This window comes from Symsagittifera roscoffensis, chromosome 7 (assembly GCF_963678635.1).
Source record: "Symsagittifera roscoffensis chromosome 7, txSymRosc1.1, whole genome shotgun sequence".
Taxonomy (NCBI): Eukaryota; Metazoa; Xenacoelomorpha; order Acoela; family Convolutidae; genus Symsagittifera; species Symsagittifera roscoffensis.
The window spans coordinates 4,010,272-4,032,357 of NC_087068.1; the positions used below are offsets into that span (position 1 = coordinate 4,010,272).

Genomic DNA, 22,086 nt, shown 5'->3' on the forward strand with positions numbered 1-22,086 from the left:
CTTCAAATGCTTCCGATGGCCAACTTGTGATTCATTTTTCCGCAAGGCAGACAATTTCAACAAGCATCTTCTACGATGCAAAGATCGAATCAAAAAAATTTACCCCAAAAAAGTTTACACTCTACGAGAGATGCTTTTTGAAAAACTGGAGGGGTCCAAAATTGAGTATACTAAAAAACAAAGCTTAATCAAAAATGTCGCTATTTTTGATTTTGAATCAATTTGCCATCATCCGATAAACTAAAACCGACAGAAACAATAACTTGGATCGTGAAACTTGAACCCATATCGGTGTCGAATTTACTTGACAAACCCATACTTTTGTGTGATAAAGATTCTCAATCCATCATGATTGACTTTGTGGAAACTTGGAAAGGTTGGCGGAAAAAAATAAAGCTGAAATGCGATCAAAGTTTCTGGAAATTGAAAATAACATCAAAAAGCGGCTACACAAGATTTTTAGCATCCCTAATGAACGAGGCAGTTTCCGTAAGAGTGAAGCAAAGAGTACGAAGATGAATTTATTGAGGAAGAGGAAGAAACAAACGCATCCACTCACTTTCTCAGGATTCAAAAAAATCAAATGATTGATTTGATGCAACATCTAGAGAGATACACCAATACTCTACCAGTATTTGGATTCACCAGTGGTCGGTATGATATAAACCTCATTAAATCATACCTCGTTCCCTACTTTATCAACGATAAAGAAAATCGACCCTCAATTATCAAGAAAGCAAACGACTTTGTTGCCTCCAGATTTGGAGATGTTCAGCTTCTGGACATTATGAAGTTTTTGGGTAGAGCTATCACTTTAGACTCTTTTCTAAAAGCTAACAAAGCCAGTGAGATGAAAGAACACTTTGCATACGAAGGGTTTGTTACTCCCAACAAGCTTGATTAACAACAACTACCCTCGTATGATGACTTCCACAGCAAACTGAAGAAAAGCAGCCCTCTCGATAAAGAGTGTAGCAATTTTCAGAAGCTTTTCAATACTGGATTAACTGAAAAGAAAGCCTTGAAAAAATTCGGGCTCAAAACCAAACCACTAACTGGATTGGAAAACTACAACTACTTGAAATGTATCTGGAAACAGGAACAGATGTCAACATATCGAGATTTTCTACAGTGGTATAACAACAAGAATGTTGCTCCTGCCCTTGATACTATGCAGAAAATGATTGAATTTTATCATGAAAAAGGGATATACATGTTAAAACTCGGCTGCAAATGGCCGAAATTAGCAAAATTCTGTTCACACAAGTCAACCGAATATAAGATTTTACCCATTCGTTTCGAGTGATAGTGAAGTGTTTGAAAAAATTTGGGAAGATATGACCGGTAGCCCCTCAATTGTTTGGGTAATCAGTTGTCAAGGTAATCAGTTGTCAAGGTAATCAGTAGCAAACGAAACGTTTATTCGAAAATCAAACAACTTGTGTAAATCAATCGTTGCTATTGATGCTAGTCAACTCTTTCTTTTTTCCATGTGTCAGGATATGCCCACTGGCTTGTATACAAGATGGGACTACTATGAAGAAAAACAAAAACTCAAGGCTAGGCAAAATCGAGTTTGAACGTTTGAAAATATGGTCATGCCACACTTTCAAGCAACCAGACCTGAATGCAAAACTGAGAGTTACTACACTACAGGAACACACAAAAAAAAATTGCTTTAACGCTGGCGGTTATTGCAACCATTTTAAGACTGTCTTTAAAGCAATGGGCTGTTCTTTCCATTTTTGCCCTCAAGAAATTAGACCGCTCCTAACTGATGATGATATCAAACAAGGAACCAAAAAAAAGAGAAGTGGATGAGCTTCGAAAATAATACATTCGAGAAAATGGATACTCTATAGAAGAAATGTGGGAATGTAGTTGGTGGGATCAGTTTAAAAACAAGACAGACGTGAAGAACTCACTTTCCCTTCAAAAGAAACCTTTCTGCCTATTCACTTGTGCAAAACATTCGTGCCATGCGATCTGAGTGTTCCAGATGAGCTAATAGCAAAGTTTTCCAATTTCCCAACTATTTTCAAAAATATTGATGTTACCAGAAACGATATTGGGGATTATATGAAGACGTATGCGGAAGAAAACGATTTGTTAAAACAACCGCAATGAAGGTTGATATTGAGCTTCAAGTTAACCAACGGAACATTTATCTTTTCAACTTTTCAACTTTTATTTGGATCTTGGTCAACAGTGTACAAATATTCATCTATTGGTACAATACACACCGCGTAAAGTATTCAACAGTTTTGTTCAGTCTGTTGTTGATGCTAGGCGAGCCGGTGATGAAAACCCATTATCTGGCGTAGTAGCCGAAACAATGAAACTTCTAGAAAATGGTACCGATGGCTATCAAATAATGGACAGCTCAAAACATACAATGACAAAATATTTTGAAGACAAAAAAACCTACAAAGTTAACAATAACTAATTCTTCAAGAGACTTAATATCGTAGCTAAAGATTTGTTTGAAGTGGATTTTGTTAAATCTACTATAGAGCATCGTGAACCAATTATAGTACGATTCTTTATACTACAGCATGCCAAGTTGAGAATGTTGGAGCTGAATTATAACTTTTTCGATAAATTTTGCGATAACAACAAATTCGAAGAGCTCGAAATGAATACAGATTTCCTCTATTTGGCCCTGGCAGAAGAAGATTTAGATGAAAAAATCTTTGCCAGCAAGCGAGTAGAATGGACTGAAAAGCGAAGCAAGGATTGTGGAGACGATTTCAGAGCAGATGCGAAAAACAGGATTGTTCAACGAGGAGTTCAGATGCACTAAAATGTTACGATTCTGTAGTAAAACTTATTGCTGTTACGATAGTAAAAGTCAAAAGTATAAAGTTAACAGTAAACGTCTGAACAAACGCGCATTAGAAGACTCTGGAGATGGCCCGATGGCAAAGTATCGACAAGTACTGGATGAGGCAGTGAATTTGAAGTCAACTAACAGAGGATTTAAAACGATTATCCATGCAGTCGCAACTTATGAACAAAAAAAGGACTGAGCAATTTTTACCCTAAACGGGAAGTTGAATTTGATAGAATACATACTAAACCTCTAAATTTGTAAGAGATATGTAATAAAATTGTATACGATGCTGTAAGTTAATAAATGTTCTCTGTATTTAACCGTTTTTTCCAAAAAAAAATTTGTTGAAACGCTTCATTTGGGTAACAAAGTATTACTTTTAAGTAAGAAAAAATTTAGAATCTGGAATATCAGCACAAAATCGGGTGGCAAAACTTTTTTGAAACTTACCATCTTACCATCTGAAACCTTACCATCGTAATACATTAGGAATCCTGTTCTCTATCCTAATGAATTCTTAATTCCCTACAATAAATTTCTTATACACAGGGAAATCTATACGCTATACATGGGAAATTCGGGCGCCGAAAAAGACTTACCATCTGAAACTTACCAGCTGAAACCTGCTATCTTAATACATTGGGAAACGTAATCCCTATCTTAATACATTGGGAAATCTGTAGCCTATGTTAATACATAGGGTGCTGACTGGATGCTCTATAGCCTATGTTTATACATGGAGGTCAGCACCCCCTCCCCGGGCTGAACTGTTTCAACATATACTACTCAGTGCTGAAGAAGCTACTACAAAAAAATCAAGAATACAAAATTCCCTTCTCTTTTCAAGATCATTCGTTGCATCATCTAATTATATCAATGATGCTTATGCTCAAATGCAGAAACCTTGTCCACGACAAGAGGGTATTGCTCAGCCTTCAAATGTCACCAAAAATGGTAACTTGAATATTTTGCTCTCCCAGTTTCTTAAAATGAAATGGCTGCGGGGAACTGGTTTCAGCAGATTATGATTTTAAAAAGAAAAGGAATTTTTTGCGCTTCCGGCTTGATAAAATTGCTAACCATTAGACTTAAATTAAAGGTTGAGTCATACATTTGAGTGCAAGTCAAAAGAAGAACAAATTGTTCAAAATAGATTTACCAACGTTTTTTCTTCTTATGGAATAATATGACCAGCTTGGTTTCCGTAAAAGCAATTGCAAGATAAATATTTTTCTCATAAGCAAAGAAAACTACCAGTTTTCTTCTGATTTAACTTTTTTCTATTTATTTTGAAATAAAATTCCAAAAAGAATATCAATACGGTTCACCCCAAAATTTTTGTAGAATTGATGTATTATTGGGATCCGTCTCATTAATACATCATTAAGGCAGTGATTTATTGGAGCGGAAAATTGATTTAGCAATACCTTTTTCCAATTTTTGGAGTTTTTTAAAGCAAAAATCATACAGTTTTGACAGATTAGAAAATAAAAATGAAATATGCGAAAAAGATAAATTTGAGCTCTCATTCAACCAAAACGGCAAACAAAAGAATCCCAAATTCCTTGAAAAAAAATTAAAGGGTTTGGATCTTTTTTTTGTGAGGTGGAAACGCTTGTTATACATTTTTTTATGAACAAAAAAATTGTTCCACAAACAAATGGTAGAATTCTTATCAAAATTTGTTCGTCATAAAGTACAATGTTTAAATGTTTTCCAAACTATTCTCGAAACTGGGTGAAAAATTGGGAGGAAATTTCACACTATTTAGACTCAAATGTATCAACATTACGAGGCCAAACTGTGCACTGGATAGGCGCAAAATTTTTGTGTCTGTATGTGCCTGGGCTCCAAAGCCAATTCTTTAATCAAGTTAAAGCTTTGTCGGAAAAGAGATGAAAGTCTTCAGAATTGTTAAATACTTGTCGGAAAAGAGCGAAAAAATTAGCAAAAATTATATCTTTCAGAATGAGTTCTGCTCAAAATTAAAAGAAGTCAAAAGACTTTTGGTATGCTTAAAAATCGTTTTGTAAAATGCGGGTTGAAAAAAAAAAAGGATTTTTTTCTCAGCATTTCCGGCCAAAACATTCTGTGATATTTGTGTTTTGTTTTTAGTTTATTTTTCTTATGGCATGATTTTTATCACAATAAAAGTGCTTTGGTTGATTAGACACATAAAATTAGTTTCATGAATTAGCTATAAGCTTCTCAACGTATTAATTCTGATCGTGAAAAACTACGTCTGCATTTGCTTTAAAACAGCATAGCAATCATTTACAATGATATAAACTGCCAGCTCTAAATACTTAATTTAAAAAACTCATACTCATTTCAACAAGAGTTATTTTTATCGGCCTCGACAAATCATAAGTTTTAATTTTTTGCTAAGTTATTACGCCATACATTGTTCGAACATTTAACGAACAAAGATTTTTTTTTAAATCGTGAACTAGTCTCGAATAATACTTTGCTTGATTGAAAACATTGTTGCACCATCATTCATCGCCGTTATTTTAACAAAACTGGATGAAGATAAATCTCTGATCTGTAATTGTCTCAAGAGTATATTACTCAATTGTTTCTCCCTAGAGCTTACCGCAAAAGTTCAAATCATTATTTTTTCAAGTCGACTATTTTTTTGACAACTGGAACATAATATTAGTTACAATAATTGAGGTTTCTGCGATTCGCAGAGGATAATTGAAAGACTATAAGGCCTGTCCAATCCTGTAGTCCGTTTCTGCTATTTGCCCACATTCCAGACTGAGTTGTTTTGTAGTGAAGCTGTATATTTTCGCGACTCAAGGCCGTTTATTTTGAGTCTAGTTTAAGATGGATGGTGGTACTCTTCTGGTGGAGAAGATTAAGCTGGTGTTTGTGGGGGACGCGGGGGTGGGGAAGACTTGTTTGATCAAACGTCTGGTTGAGAACAGATTCGACCCCTACAGCGAACCCACCATGTACGACAGGTGAGTGTCCACACTGCTAACTTATTGTATACCTAACTATAATTAGTACCTTATCATAACTTATAAAAGTTAATTATTATTAACCGTAATTTGTAATTAGAGTACCTAATTAATGTTTACATATTTTGAAAACTCTGCGTTTTTGGGAAATTTTTTAATTTTCTTTTCAAAATCCTCACTGATTACTATTTCAAGACTTGTTCACCAGATCTTTTATTACGACCATAAAAGTATGTTTGGATCAATCATACGTTTTTTTTTCATTCACGTCATAAACAGTACAGTAGCTCAAAAAAGATTAAATTGTTTATCTATGTAGCGTTTTTTTTTATCAAAAAATTTGATCTGCATATAATAAAAGCAAACTTATGAAGAATTGGGAAGATATTTGAAAAATTCGGACCAACAAGTACTAGAAACTTGCAGTTCAAAGTCAATTCGACGCCACTCTAAAGCTTGAGTGTTCAAAAAATTAACCCTCGCAGCAAAGCATAAATCAAGCCAAAAAAGACAACAGAAAAAATTTAACATTAGTTTTCCAAGGTTCAAACATTTTGGCAATCTAACCAAGATGATGAAGATTCTTGAAAAATTCATCAAAGACAGCACAAAATAAACACACATCAGAAATACCAATACTATTATCAAGGTTAAATTGAGGAAGATAGGAAAGTTAATTAAGGAAATTAATCATAATTGAGAATACCTGCACTCAGTAAAAAGAGAAAAAAATCGATTATATGAAAATTATAATTGTACTTTTAACAAATTATAATAATTAATAAGCGCCGATTTCAGATGTTTAAGCAATTTATAATCCATTATAATGATAGCATTATAATAAAATATAATCAATTATACCTAATTGTAATTTTTCCGAAAATCTATAATCTCTTATAATCTATTGTAATAGTTTAGAATCTCTTTTTCAATCAACACATTGTCTTACAAAAAATCATAATGAGTTACAATTTAGCTTTTCTGCATGAAAAACCCCAAAAAATCAAATTAATTAAAATTTGAGCACTAAGAAAAAAAACTACAGTTTATTTTAGTTCGGTTACCAACTGAAAAGCGCAGAAAACAAAACAAAATAAAACGGAATGAAGCGATGACGTTGGTTGATAAATAATGAGTTATAATCCATTATAATGGGTTATAATTCAATAACGTTTGAGAAAAATACTTCGATTATGATCCATTTGAATGATTTTTTTGCTTCGAAAGTTAGTAATATTATAATCCTTCTTTAATCGATTTTAATCATTTTTTTTGAAAATTATGGAGACTAACAAAAAAATATATTATAATCTATCTTTTTCTTTTTTTACTGAGCACGTATGATTTTCCAAATACTTTTAGAGCTAGGAATTTTAGGGGGATGGGGGCGGACGCCTTCTCGCACGGATTTGACCTCCTGCCCACCCAAAGCGTCCCACCTTTTTACTAATTTGAGATATCCATTTTTGGCTGATGGATCCATAAAATTTTCTTAAAATTTTTCTTAAAATTTCGGCGCTAATATATACTAATTTTGAGGGGGGAGCGCGCGACAAAAAAACGCAATTGTTTGCTCAAAATTTTCCAAAAAGTTTCTAAAAAAGTCTTTTTCGAACTTTTTTATTAATTTTACCTGTGGCGCAGAAAATTTGGCCAAAATAGGGACTTTTTAGTGCTCTGGGAGAGCTCGAAAGATTACATCGGTTGACCTAAAAAAAATCCGACCCCCTCGAGAAAACCCTAGAACCTTCCCTGCTGAGAAAGGTTTAAAAGACACTTTGCGATCCTTGATTTTGTCTTCTAGATTTTGGGAATTATCCTGTACTGTATACAAATTTTTGATGTTCTTGAAATGATTTTACCAAGTTTTCCAATAAATTCTTCAATAATGGACAAAAATTGAGAAAAATTTCGGTGATTGGTTTTCAACGCTCAGCTGATCTATCAAATTGTAGTTCACTTGCAGTTCCTAAATACAGTCCAGTTGAATCTTCAACCCGGTAAAAACAGGGCCGTTTAGCAAAATAAGAGCTATCTCAGGACTATTTTTTTGAGCCGCTCGTAGAGATCTTTCCGGGCAAGCCAACTCTTTATAGCGCCAATGCCATTTGATAAATTATGTCACTTATGTCAAAATCAACACTCGCGGAGGTAGAACTGCGTGCAGTCCGATGCATTGTCATGCCTCGTTTATTTTTTTCGAATCAAACAATAATCAATTAGCACTGCTTGTTGTTCTGAATTTCGAAGAAAGGGCTGGAATACTTGTTCTCGGTGTGTTTTTTTCTCCGGAAAGCTTTCGACTTTTTAATTAGCTGTTTTAAACGCTAAATTCTTCATTTTTGATTTTTTCACTCGTTATTTCAAGCTTTAATGTTTATTGATGCCACGAACTCAAAAAAAAACATAATTTTTTCCTGCTGCAGTTTTTTTTTAAGTTAAGTGGTTCCAAAATTTCAATTTGGTTAGTATAAGAAAGTTATTTAGAAACCTTCTAGATTTTTTTGGTCCGCATAAGAGGCGCTTCTTTTGAAATAAAAATTTCATCAATTCAATTGGTCATTTCAGAGCAAATTTTGAGTACTTGAAAAAACCAAAAAAAGACCCATTTTGGTGTTACATTTTGAATCCAAACTTGCACTGATAATTCTGGTGAAATTCTAAGCAATTTTACTTCCATTCAATTTTTGTCTAATCTTTGAAAAACGCCTTTGAAGTTCATCCAATCTTTCGTCCAATTTGAGAAAAACGTCTTTGAAGTTTTGCATTTTTGTAATCGTTTTATCTGTATAGTTTCAATCAGCACCATATAACGATTTTTTTTGTTTTTTTTCTTCAATTCTTTCATCACTTTTGCCACCCAAAACTTCTCCGTCATTTTTAAGGGCAGTAGAAAGATACAGCAGATTTTTCTTCATACGAGCAGTTAAGTTTTTTCTAATCGGTAAAACTAAAAGTAATTTAGAGCTTGTGTAGCTATTGAACTTTCTTTTCAGGTTTTCCAGCTGATTCGACTTTTTGGCAAAAAAACTTCGTTCTACCCACGAAAAAAAAACACGTTTTTATTGTGCTTTGTTTTTAAAATGAAGTAATCATTTTTACAGACTTATCTTCACTACAAGTCAATTTATTTGCATGAACCAATCTTCCGAATGATTTTGATCTTGATCAGCACTTCGCCATGACTTGAGTGTTTTTCTATTTTGACTCGAAACAAAAGCTATGTTGAATTGTCTATGGCTGATATGTCTGGATATTTTGGCTCATTTGTTTTTGGCTGAGTTGAGTGAAATTGGATTTGTTGTTGCCTAGGTACACTCGGGTGATCCAGTACAAGGGGAAGAGGTGTGAGTTGGTGATAGAGGACACAGCCGGACAGCAGGAGTATGCCAGACTGAGACCCATCCAGTACACAGATGCCAGTGTCATCCTCGTCTGCTTCGCCCTCGCAAGCCCAAGCAGCCGATACGAAAACAGTCAGTCATCAACTTAATCTCTCAAAAAGGCCAACTTTCAACATCAGACACTAATCGTGTAGTCAAAATTACGTCAGAGTTATGCAACAATTGCGTAACAGCAGTCGTAATAATCTGTTGTTATGTTGCAAAACAATACCAATTTTCAGCATGTTGGAATGGCATTCTGACTTTCGGCTCATTGGTCGTTCGGCCTGTTGGTCTGAAAAGTCAAATAGAGTATCCCCATGCGAGAAGGATCTAATGCCCCCAAATATTAGCCTATCAGAATTGACAATTCAAAGAATCTGAAAAAAAAAATCTGGAAAATTTGGCAAATTTGTCAACTATTCGAAAGACGTTAATCGAACGGAAATTTTTGCTCAACCAGTCTTCTGTCAGAATATGCCAGAACAGTAGAACCTATTATAATATCAAATTAACTTTAAAGGATCAGTTTGAAATGAAAGAATCTGCCTTGCTTCGTTGCAAAGAGACGTTTTCATTCTTTTTGCACTAGATACGAAAACGTTTAGGCGGTGGGGGGGGGGGGGGGGGGATTGGGTGGAAGGCACCCATTTGGTTTAGTCTTCCCATTTGGTTTTGTAATAAATGCTTTGGCCAATCTACCCTACTGTTTTTCCAAAACTGCTTTTGGTGCTAAAAAACTGAAAGCTCCTAAAAAACTGAAAGCTCCACTTGCTGAGCTCCTACATTCGTCCATGATTGAATACGCTTTAAAAACTAAAAAAAAAACAATGACTTGTTTTTGCTACAAATGAGTTGTCGCTAAAACTTTGGGAAATTCATAAGGAAACCTAAACAAAAGAAGGGGCGGAATGGTCAACACATTTTTTGTATCCAACCTCGAGAACATTTTGGATTCACTACTGAAAAAAAGAGAGGCTCTTTTCCAGTTCCCCCCCTTGTTAAATTACAAAACAGAGATATTCAAAGATTGTTCACACGGCAATTTGCATGTTAGAAATGTTATGAAAATTTGTTCAGCTGTTCACGCTGACACGTTTTAAAGAGAGTTTTTTTTTTCAGTTAAACTGGTCAGTTCTTCGCGTCTATCTAGCAAGTTCTATAGTGAACCCTCGAGGCAAGCAACCAAAAACAAACTGATGCAAAGCTGCATCCAACAAGCAGCCACGGAAACCTTCTCAAACGTGCAATCTTACTGGATTCCAGAAGTCAACCACTTTTTAACCACAGCCCACAAAAAGGTCTCAGAACTAAACCAATTCAAGCAGGCAGATCTCGAGATCACAAAACATTTATATCATGTTATATATAATTATAACATTACACTACAACTCGAAATAAACGACAGTCGAAAAAGAAAAATACTGACCGCCACAATCGACCCAATGCGTTGTGTGCTTCATTAGAACGAAGGGCGTTAAATTAGTCTTAGGTTGCACTTATTTCTGAGTTGACGATTCCCTAAAATTTTGCGAGCTGCCACTGTTGCGAGGAGTTGTCGCGGTACCATCCAGCACGACTAGCCGGGTGCAGTTCTGTCATCATCACAGAACTTTTTGTTACATTAATCGGCGGCACTGAGGCGTTTTTTTCTTTTTATTTTATCCTAGCCTTAAATGAAAGGTAATTGTTTTAATATGATACGACTCCTGGGCGGATTAAATGGGCGAAGGGTGATTTGACCCCCTGCCGACCCAAAGGGTCCCCCCTTTGTACTATTTTGAGATATCCATATTTGGTGACGGACCCTGAAAATTTTCCTAGAGCGCCAATTTATACTAATTTTGAGGGGGGAGCGCGCACCAAAAACACGCAATTTTTTTAGTAAAAATTTTCTAAAAAGTGCCTAAAAACGCTTTTTGGCCTGTTTTTCAAAATTGTGCCTGCGGCGCAGAAATTTGACCAAAACAGGGTCTTTTTAGTGCTTTGGGAGAGCTAGGAAAATCAATTTGGTCGATCTAAAAAAAAGGTCGACAAAATTTTCAAAAATTTTTGATAATCGCCCCCCCCCCCCCCTCGAGAAAATCCTAGATCCGCCCCTGATACGACTCAAGTTCCCTCAATATGTCTTTTTGGTAAATAGTTGCGCGTAGAAAAAGGTTACTAGGTGCAAATCTTACGTAGTTCAAACACAAACATGGAAGTTTGCTGTTAAAAGTTAATCAGAATTGAAAAGAAAATCTCTAAAATTGTAAAGAAAATGTTTCCTTTATAGTTTTAGAGATTTCCTTTTCAGTTTTGTTTATTTGCAACTACAAACTTCTATGTTTAAGTTTCAGCAACGTAGTATTTGCACCTAGTAACCTTTTTTCTAAAGTATTTGCAATGCTAATTCAACCCGGGAGCTCTTCCAAATCAAAATACAAAAATCGCATGCATGAAACCAAAGCTGAACACACAAGTAGTCAGTTAGTGTGCAAAAATCGCAGAATGACCCGATCCGCACAGGAGTTTTGGTGGAAAATAATCTATTATAATGGACTATCTCGCCAAAAAAACCCATCCAACCCTGAAAATGGATTTTTGATGGATTATAATAGATTATATTCAATATTTTAAAATCCATTATAATCGATTGTTTTGACAATATAATCGATTTTTTAGGCCACAAAAATCCATGAAAATTGACCCACTCCCTACCGCACCCACTCCAAGTTTACCATCCCACCCCTAATTTATTCCTCCTTATTTTACCCACCACAACCACCCCCCCGCCCCTGTTTAACCCCACTACTTGAGCGTCCAGGTGTATATACACAGTCCAGGTACCTGCAACCCCCCCCCCCCCACACACACACACACGGCGGCGGTGGCCTAAACAGGAGGGGGGGGGGGGAAGAGGTTGTTGTTAGAAGTTGTGATGGATCACTTTATGTGTGTCCCAGGAGTAGTGGGTGGGGGAGGGGGCGTAGTGGGCAAATAGTAATTTTTTACGCTGCCGACGATTGTGAAAAATAACTGTTAAATAAAATGTTAAACTGTCAAATTGCAAAAGTAGAGAAATTTAAATGTATAAAAACTTATTTGAAAAACTTAAGTTTATGAAACGTAATCTGTGGCAACTGCTCTAAACTGGAAGTGAGATAACTTGCAAAATTTACAAAATTCACAAACACCTCTAAAAATCCATTATAATCGATTATAATCTATTATAATGGATTATATTGACATAAAAATATTATGATTAAAATGCATTTATAATGGATTCTAATCGATTACTTTTGTAATTTTATGGATTTTACTGACTATAAAATGACAATATAATCCATTTTTATCCATGAAACTCCAGTGCGGGGATGACGGTTTTTAAGGCACAGCTTAAAGCGGCCAGCGAACGTTAAAACATTTCAGGCCTACGTTTTGGGTTAGCTTAGGGGGTGCTTGCATCAGATTTCTTGAATTGGGGTTAAATTAGAAACAAGGTTAAATTACAGCGGTAAAATCGAAATATGCGTTTAGTCAGCCCCTTACGCAATCCACTCTCTTGCGCCGCTAATCGTGAATGGTATAAAGAGCTGAAACATGTGAACATTCGTAGAAACCCGTGAACGGACCTTTAGATTCCATGATGATCCCCCAGGCAGTAAAGTTTTCGGCGTGGTTTGTAAATTCATTTTAGTAACTACTCACAATGGAACTGCCCGAATTGTTTTTAGTATTATGTAGTTATGAGCAATTGCGCAAAAACCGCCAAATGGGCACCAAATCGTCTAAAGCGCTTTCTGGAAAATTAAATACAAACAACGCTTCTGCTCGTTAAATCTAAAAATTATTCATTCGAAATATTAAGGTTCGAATTTTTTTAGTTTTTAATACAAACTTTAAATGCCATTTTACATTTTGAAATCTTTTAAAAAAGGAGATAGATGAGATGCGTGGATGTTTTGAAGTAAAATGCTTGAAGCAAACTAAAAAGAATTATAAAAATGTTATAAATTATCAAATTTGAGAAAGTTCCGAGGACACTTTTTAGTCGTAAACAAAATGCCTGCTTGAATTCGCCACTCTTAAGGTACTACTGGGAACCAAAAGTGACCTTAGAATCCACGGGCTTCCAGAGGGAACCTTCATAACCCACAAAGAGGGATCCAGTTTGGCTAAAAAGTGCAATTGTGCCAGATACGTGGAGTGCTCTGCTAGTTCCGGGTATAATGTGAACCACGTGTTGAACACTGCTATCGAGCTGCATTTCAACGAAAAACATAAACCTTCACGAAGGAGACCTAGACACTTTTGTCGATTCTTATAGTTCAAACTTTCAAAACATCAAATTTTCAAAAAGACGAGAAAAAAGTCAAATTATAAAAACAAGAATAAAAAAACTGGCCAAACTGTGAGTTTTATAAAAACTTACACACCTTATCTTTTAGTTTTTTGCTCTTTTATTCTTGAAAAGTTAATCTTCAATGCTTTAAAATTAAATTTAGTTCTTCTAGTTAATATTTATAGATCACATTATTTTTTAGTTTTATTTCTTATTAGATGAAAGGCTCACACTTGGAATGGGTTTGTTGAACAACAAACGTTAAATGTTTCTGATAAATGCTTTCGATGAAAAAAATTAAATCGACTTGATTCTGTTGTCCCCAAAATTGATGCCAATAGATTATAATCAACTATATTGGAATATAATCATTTTTTATGTAAATTTTTCAGAAAGTTCACAATTCTAAACGGTACTTTCTAAAGATAACAGTTGCTTTTGGCTTGAGACTTAACATCAAATAAAGCGAGGTTTACTTTAGCTTAGAAAAAACTTGTTTTACTTTCAATTTTTGACTTGCAACTTTCTGTTTCTCATGATTTTTTTCTCATTTTTTGCTAATTTTTATTTACTCAAAAAAGCTAATCCACTTTAGTTTGAACAACTCGCATAATGGTTATTGTCTTACATTAACCCGTATTCACCAAAAATGCTAATCATAAAAAAGTTTTATGGGGAAAAGGTCCAACCATAAAATTTTCTTTCATGGAAAAATGCTAGCCATACACTTTTCATGCATTTCCACTAGTACAGAAAATTGCATGAAAGGTCTTTGATTAGTGATTTTTCATATATGGAAATTGTCAGACTAGCACTTTTCTTTAAACTAAAAAATTTTGAACTTTTACGTTTTTCTTTTTCTCAAAATTTTTTGGTGGTTTTCGTAACTGAACAGAAGTGAAAAAAACCTTCTTTACTCAAAGTAAAGTGACCAAAGGTTTGACCGTTTTGCCTTAAAAAAGCATTGCTTATAGCCTGAAAAGTCTTTATTCAGTCTTACATTGATAAACTAAAGAAAGTATCAAACTTTTAACTTTTAGCAAACATTTTCAACGATGCTTACTTTTAAAAGTTGAATTTTTAAATTATCAGACATTGATCAAGGCATACATACAAATGCCATAAAAAAGAGTTTTTAGCGTTTTTGAAATAAGTTAATTACCAAAAAGAAGAAACTCAATGTTAGTGCACTCAAGACTTAGTTCGATTTGTGGCTGAAAAAAAAACAAAATTTTTTTTGGAGAATTCCAAAATAACTAGGAAAATTTTTTGCATACATGAAAATTGTTGGAATCGCATTTTTTCACACTTTTTTTATTTAGGACAATACACCAAAACTTATGCCAAAGCAAAAAAAAGCTCTTCGAAAGTTCGATGGCACCCTTTTCGCAAAATGTATGATATTTTTATGATTGGAACCTGATCTAAACTACATTTTATGATTGGATAAATTAGATATTTTACCAATGTAAAGTATTTAATATTAACCAATCATGATCCATCTAACTAACAACCCACTTATTTGTAAGTGCTGAAGTTACTTGTAATTTCAGCACCAGAGAGATTTGAATTTAACTTAGAAATTAGTTGGACTCTCCCGAGCACTTCAGCAGCCGCAATAAACCAGTATACCCTAGATCTATTGAGCCTAGCAGAGACTAGTTAAACAACCTGAGACTAGATAGTATAAGAGTAAGATTAGGATCGGTATTAGACTAAGAAGTTGCACGAATCTATCCGGCCGAAAATAAGATAGCGTGACGAGCAGACGGTGTACCCTATCCGAAATTACTCTATGAGTTAACCAACTCGGTCATAACTCATCTGGTGCGACCATAAGTCTCGAACAAGACCTTAATAGCTTAGAATTAACCAAAATAGATTAGAAATTAGACAAAAACATTTACAAAATGTTATACGACAATAATTTAATCGAAATGTCTCTACGACTCAATAGATCAGAGCCAATATTCCGAACCATAACAGAACTACCTGGAATTGGAAGAAGACCTCGAACCAGAGACGACATACGACAAAGTAGAAACTTGCCATATAGCTATATGATAGTTAGGCAAAAACCAGAACAAACTTTTATATTTAGAATACTACTGGCAATGAATTTAGATTTTCATTTGCAAACATAAAACCTTGAAGTTAATCTTCAAAATCATTTCAGGCGCTAAACAAAATTATTAATATACAATAACGATTGATAAAAAGATCTAAGATCGTTTTCCTAAAACTCTGCAGTAATATACAAAACATGTTTGAAAAATATTTATTGAAAAATAAAAAATAAAAATTAGTAGCATGACAATAAATGGTTAGTAATCATAAATCATCCTGTTGTTCCAGCTCCATCACCTAAAACATAACAGCAATCATAAACCCACTAATATCATCAAAACACTAAATCTTTCCTTTACACACATTTAAAATTTTATTAAAACTTAAATTCACTTAATTTTAAAACCAGATCATCAAGGCTTATCCTTGGATCTTAAATCATTTTCTACTTAATTAAATTTCAAAAATTGATCATCAAGGCTTATCCTTGGATCAAACAGAACAACTTTGTTCTCCCCAACCCACTTAATTAGTGTCTAACGACCTCAAACGTCGATTCACTACCCAACCCTTTCTAAAGACCTAAGACTAATAGAAATTTTTAAACAAAACTAATCATTCAAATTAGGATAAATAGTGAAGAACTTCGGTTATTCATCCTTCACTTGACCCCCCCTCTTACCAGACCCAGGATAAATCTTAGACTTAGTAAGTTTAAAATAGTATCTAACGAACTACTCGCGTTCTAATTATACCTGAACCTTGTGGATCGATTTACTATTCTCCAACCCTTGAACACAATCACTACCCCTAAGTAAGATTAAGTAAGTTAACACCTTAACTTATACTAGCCACGAGAAAGTAAAAAATCATTCTTCGGAATCGATATACTTTTCTCTCCAACCCTGAACAAATAGACCCAGGTTAAGCTAACCAAAAAATCGTAAGAACTAACAGTTTAGGAAAATAGAAACCATTTAACAACCTTTTGCATCCGTCATCCTAAACCTTATGTCATTTAAAAACCTAGGAAATAAACAAACAATCGTTTTACACAATTGTGAAATAGATAACAAAAAATACGACCTTGTAATCACACCTCATACACAAACAGTTGGATACATTCGAACAAAACGACAAACACTAAAAAGAAAAATAATAACGAAACAAAGACAAATAACACGAAAAAGATTTTCAAAAAATCGAAACGCATTTTCAGAATCAGAAACCAACAGTTTAGACGAACTTTACAAACTAAAAGAATCAATAGATAAAAATTACCCACTTCACGATCAATTATATTTTTCTGACTCAGAAACAACTTCAAATTCATCAAAAAGAGGAAAAAGAAGAATAAAAAAGCAGTATAAACACAAACCAGTACATTTATACAATTGGAATCAACCAATTCGACACATTAATAATTACATATTAACAGTCATCGAACGAAAAAATGAGCTCAACGCACACCCCAGGTGAAGAAAGTCCAGATGATGATGAAATCTTTCCTTTTATAGTAGATGCAGATACTGATAGAGGACAACACATATTTTGTCAAAATTTACTCGTAAATTTATTTGAACCCGGAATCAGTCCATGTAAAACAGAGTTCCCAGATGTAAAAATCAAAAGACAAATCATAGACCACTACTTAAAAGATATATGCAACATAACACAACAGTATGGAATCTACTCCATAGAATTCACCTCACCAAACCATAATAATAGAAAATATACAATTCAAACAGACGATCTTGATTTAGAATTTTCAAAAGTTTTTTCAGAATATATAAAAAGCATCCAATATCATAACTCACAAAGAGCAAACTCCATATTCACCAATGAAGTTTTCGCAATAATATATAGTTATATTTCGATATTAGAAAACGAAATCCCAATAACAAATGTCTCACCGACAGAAACATCTAAACATTTAAGAGTACGACATGAAATCACACTACTCTCTAGTTATTTAAACATCATTAAAGAAAATTTCACGAAAGACGACGTTTCACAACATACAAAACACGATCTACAAAAAATTTTGGCATGGTTCATAATAGATTATTTCACACACAATATTGATTTAATTGCACAAGCAAGAAAAAATTTTAGACCCCAAAACTCGAACGATGATACCGCTATGACAGAACAATCAGATTATGTTTGGGACCCCGAATGGTCTCATCCCGCATTTATAAGCTTCCCACAATCAATCTCAAGTCAAGCAATAAGTACGATATCTTACATAAGAGATTATGTAAAAGTAATACCATTAACCATTGATGCAACACCATTAAACTATAATACATTTTTGCCCGATACACAAAATAATAGTTTAAACTCTACAGTCATACACAATGAAAACCTCAATGGAACTAGGAATCTTACTCAACAAGATATCCAGACACCATCACACTTCATAAATGAAGAAATTGTACACACAACAACTACACAACAAAGTATTTCACCAATACGCCCAAATTTAACAACACCAAGAAATACAAATCCTTCACAAACACAGGTAACCTTACAATCAACCGTTAAACCTTCGGTTGCCCCTAAATGTTCACATATGGATTACCAAACATACAGACCCATGACAATACCATCAAAAACACGCAAAACATTCACTAGAAACAACTTTGCAGACCATAATTATAATTATACACATTCATCAAAAACATATAACCAACCACAAAGAAATTTTAACCAATATACAAGATCTCGAAATTGGGATAACCCAATGACCCAACCTAATTCAATAAATTTCCAAACAAATCCTCCACAGGATCACAGTGAAAATTACCCATTTTTTCAACAAAATAAAAATAAAAAACAGACATCTTATCAAATGGATTATTTATCCTCAGATGATGATTTCTTACAACCAGATATATTTGCACAAAATACTCAAGAATATCGTAGACAAGGAATACAGAGAACACGTACAAATCATAGAAATTTTTCTCCACAACCAATAGATGCACAACATCAACAACCAATTCAACAACAAAATCTAATTAATACACAATCTTTTCAACCAATTCAACAACAAAATCCAATGACTGCACACTCGTATCAAGCATCACAAATGCAAAATGAAATACCACTCCCATATTATCTCCAACAACATGAAATAACAAGAAACCAACTTTCAAATTTTTCTCAAATGCCAAATGCAGCAGAATCATTACAAATGACAATGAATCCATACCTTATGGGTGGATCATCAATAACATCAAACAAACCTTTAATGGTTTTCACAGGAACAGACCCTGAATACTCTGTAGAAGATTATTTAAATGCAGTAACAGCAAACCTGATTTTAAATATTGGACCTGAACCAATTAATACGCCACTACATCAAAATTGGATACATCGACGCACAGCGTTAATACAAACAACCTTAGATGGCGCAGCCCAAAAATGGTTTTCAGTACTACCTCTAGAAATAAAATCAAACTGGAAAAGGTTTACACAGGAATTTTCAAAAATGTTTGACTCCGAAAGAAACAAACAACAACAAAGAGTTTTATGCAATGAAATTCGCAGATTACCAAACGAAACCATCAAGCAAATAGCAGTACGAATCGAAACACTAGTTCGAAAAGCATATTCATTAAATACACATGACTATAAAAACACAAAGATGACAGAAATCTTAATGATGACTTTAACACCACAATTAAGGAAAATAGCAATAAAAAAGAGAGCATCCCATCCTTCTTCAATTCGAGAACCCGATTTAGATTTTCGGAAACTAGTAGACAAATTAGAACAAGCAGAAATCACGATGAAACTAGAAGAAATGGAAAATCTGAAATTACAATACGTTAACAGAATTGAAACGACTCCCACTAATATTAATAATATACAGGAATCAGAGACAGACCTCGTTGAAAAAATCACTGAAATACTCAATATTTACGAAAAGAACCCAAACTTTAAAGGCAAAACATCTTTCAAAAAATGGTGTAATTATTGCCGACGATACGGACATAGTATTTCCGAATGTAGACAAAAACAGCAAGACAATCAAAATAAACCTCAAAAATATAAAGAACCAAATAAATCATTCTATCAATACATGAAAAAAGATCAAAATCTACCGAACAAAACAGTTTACAGCAACAACAGTTCAGGAAAACCACTCCCGAACAATAAAAATTATACAAGAAATCAATCACCATATAACTCAAGTTATAGAGGAAGATCACCAGAACGAAGAAACACGAATAATTCATCACAAAATCACTACAATAGACCAAATAGTCGAAATAACTACTCCAGATCAAATTCAAATACACAACGATTTGTTTCTAGATCTAATTCCCAATCAAGAAATAACTACTATCCAAACAACCAATCACGAAATTCATCATACAATAGGAATAGAAACTACTCCTATAATCGAAATAGAAGTTATTCAAACAACCGAAACCAGAATTACCCGAACAATCAATCAAGGAATAACTCATATAATAGATCGAACTATAACAGACCAAACAATAATTACCAAAACAGATCGCGAAATAATTCACAAAATCGACACTCAAGTTATAATAATCGTTATAGAAATTATTCCCAATCACCACACCGGAATAATAATAACTATAATAATTCTAATAATCGCCACAGAAGTAGTACACCTAAACATCAAAGACAAATCAATCAAGTACAATCTAACCCAGAAACAACATCAGACCCTCCAGGTATTGATGACACAGTAACTGATACGTTACAACTCAATCAAATAAACTGTACATCATCAGATTCAGAAAGTGATACTGAAAACACTCTTTCTATCAATATGATAAAAGTCGAAAATGACTATGAATCTGTCATATATGAACAACCCTTTTCATCACACATATATGAAAATCAATCAGAATTTCTTCAAAATTATTACACTACACCCATAAATTCCACACCAACGACGCAAGAAACAAATGAGATTAACACTACAAATCAAACCAATAAAAATACCAAAACAAAATGCTTGAATACAAACCACATTTATCAAAATATACAAAAAGAACAACCCAAAGAAAAAATTTGGACAATACCATTTCTCTTAGAAAGCCCAAGAAATAAAGAATTTCAACCACCAGACCTTGAAATAGATTTTTTAATTGATTCAGGAGCAGAATCAAACATAATAAACATCCCCACATGGAATGAAATAAAAACTTTACACCCAAAGCTAACACCTCTTGAAACCTCCAGTAAGTTAGCAACAGCACAAGGATCAACATTGATAAACTACGGAAAAATCCAATTATTTCTCCTCCCCACCAGAACAATGGAGCAAAGCAAAATTTTAAATAAGCCATTTAAACAAATATTCCATATCACTGACATTAAATATAATATCATTGGAATACCATTTATTTCGAAGTATATACCAACAATTAACATACTAAATAGTAAAATATTAATCAAAGATAAATATACAAAAACAAAAGAAACATCCTTAACATTTTTTCAAAGATTAAATAAACAACCACCATTCTTTTCAAAATTCTACCCGATATTTAACCAACAAAGAAAACACCTAAAACCACTATCAGGAAATATCTATAACTTTTCAATCAAACAAGTTCACCAATATGATAAAGAACAAAACAAACAAAAATTTTATATGTCAGAATTTGAATTCAAACCTATTCACAAATTTTTCAAAATCACAATCTCATCCATAAAATATTTGAAAAATTCGAATTCCGATATCATTTCCTTACATGTCTATAATAACACACCTTACCAAGTAACATTACCTTTAGGACTTTTAGGATATTGTGAAACCAACGCTACAATATCACCAATACACGAAAAAGCCTATCGCGTAAATAATATACTCCAATTACTAGATATTTGCCAATCTACAATTCTTAATGAAGAATTATCCATAAATAATATAATAAGTAACGAAAACAGAAATACGGATTATTTCACAAAAACTCCATATTTCAAACCTACATTCAACGTGAGTAACTACACAGAGGACCAACAGAAATTTTTAACAATGTTTAATTTCCAACATTCACAAATAACACAAGACGAATTCGAAAAGTTAGCCAAACAGCTAATTAAATATTCATCAGTCTATGCAACATCAAAATTTGATGTTGGCAAAATCAGTTCATCACTACATCTCCCGTTAAAACCAGACGCAGTTTTCAAAAAACAGAGAGCAAGTAAAGTACCAATTCATTTACATGATAAAGTGAACAGATTACTCGATATTCTAGAACAATACAACATTATATCACCAGTAAACAAAGAAGAACAACCAAAAGGCAACACATTTATCAACCCCGTTATCATTCTAGCTAAAGGAGAATCATTAAAAATCGTTCCCGATGCTAGATACCTCAATTCACTTATAGATGAATCAAAATGTAATTGGCCCATTGAACCAATACAAGTTATTTTAACAAAAATAAACGGCAAATACTTTACAACCGCCGATATGAATAGTGCATACAATCAAATGCCACTAGATGA

General features: G+C 33.7%; 2 protein-coding genes across 2 annotated transcripts in view; both read left to right on the forward strand.

Annotated features, from left to right (window-relative positions):
- Positions 1–22,086, forward strand: part of LOC134852177 (U4/U6.U5 small nuclear ribonucleoprotein 27 kDa protein-like) — a 332,923-nt gene that overhangs the window by 156,866 nt on the left and 153,971 nt on the right. The gene's annotated exons all lie outside the window — the stretch shown is intronic.
- Positions 5,411–13,598, forward strand: LOC134851566 (rho-related protein racC-like). Its single transcript, XM_063867708.1, has 4 exons — positions 5,411–5,802; positions 9,115–9,278; positions 10,308–10,486; positions 13,258–13,598. Exons 1-4 carry the CDS (start codon positions 5,666–5,668, stop codon positions 13,492–13,494), a joined length of 717 nt encoding a protein of 238 aa, XP_063723778.1. The 5' UTR covers positions 5,411–5,665; the 3' UTR covers positions 13,495–13,598.

Bases quoted from the DNA above. Each gene is read 5' to 3' on its own strand.
- LOC134851566 (XM_063867708.1), top strand. From the start codon at position 5,666: ATGGATGGTGGTACTCTTCTGGTGGAGAAGATTAAGCTGGTGTTTGTG. The intron at 5,803-9,114 runs GTGAGTGTCCAC...GTTGTTGCCTAG, and splicing joins GAACCCACCATGTACGACAG to GTACACTCGGGTGATCCAGT. The intron at 9,279-10,307 runs GTCAGTCATCAA...TTTTTTTTTCAG, and splicing joins AAGCAGCCGATACGAAAACA to TTAAACTGGTCAGTTCTTCG.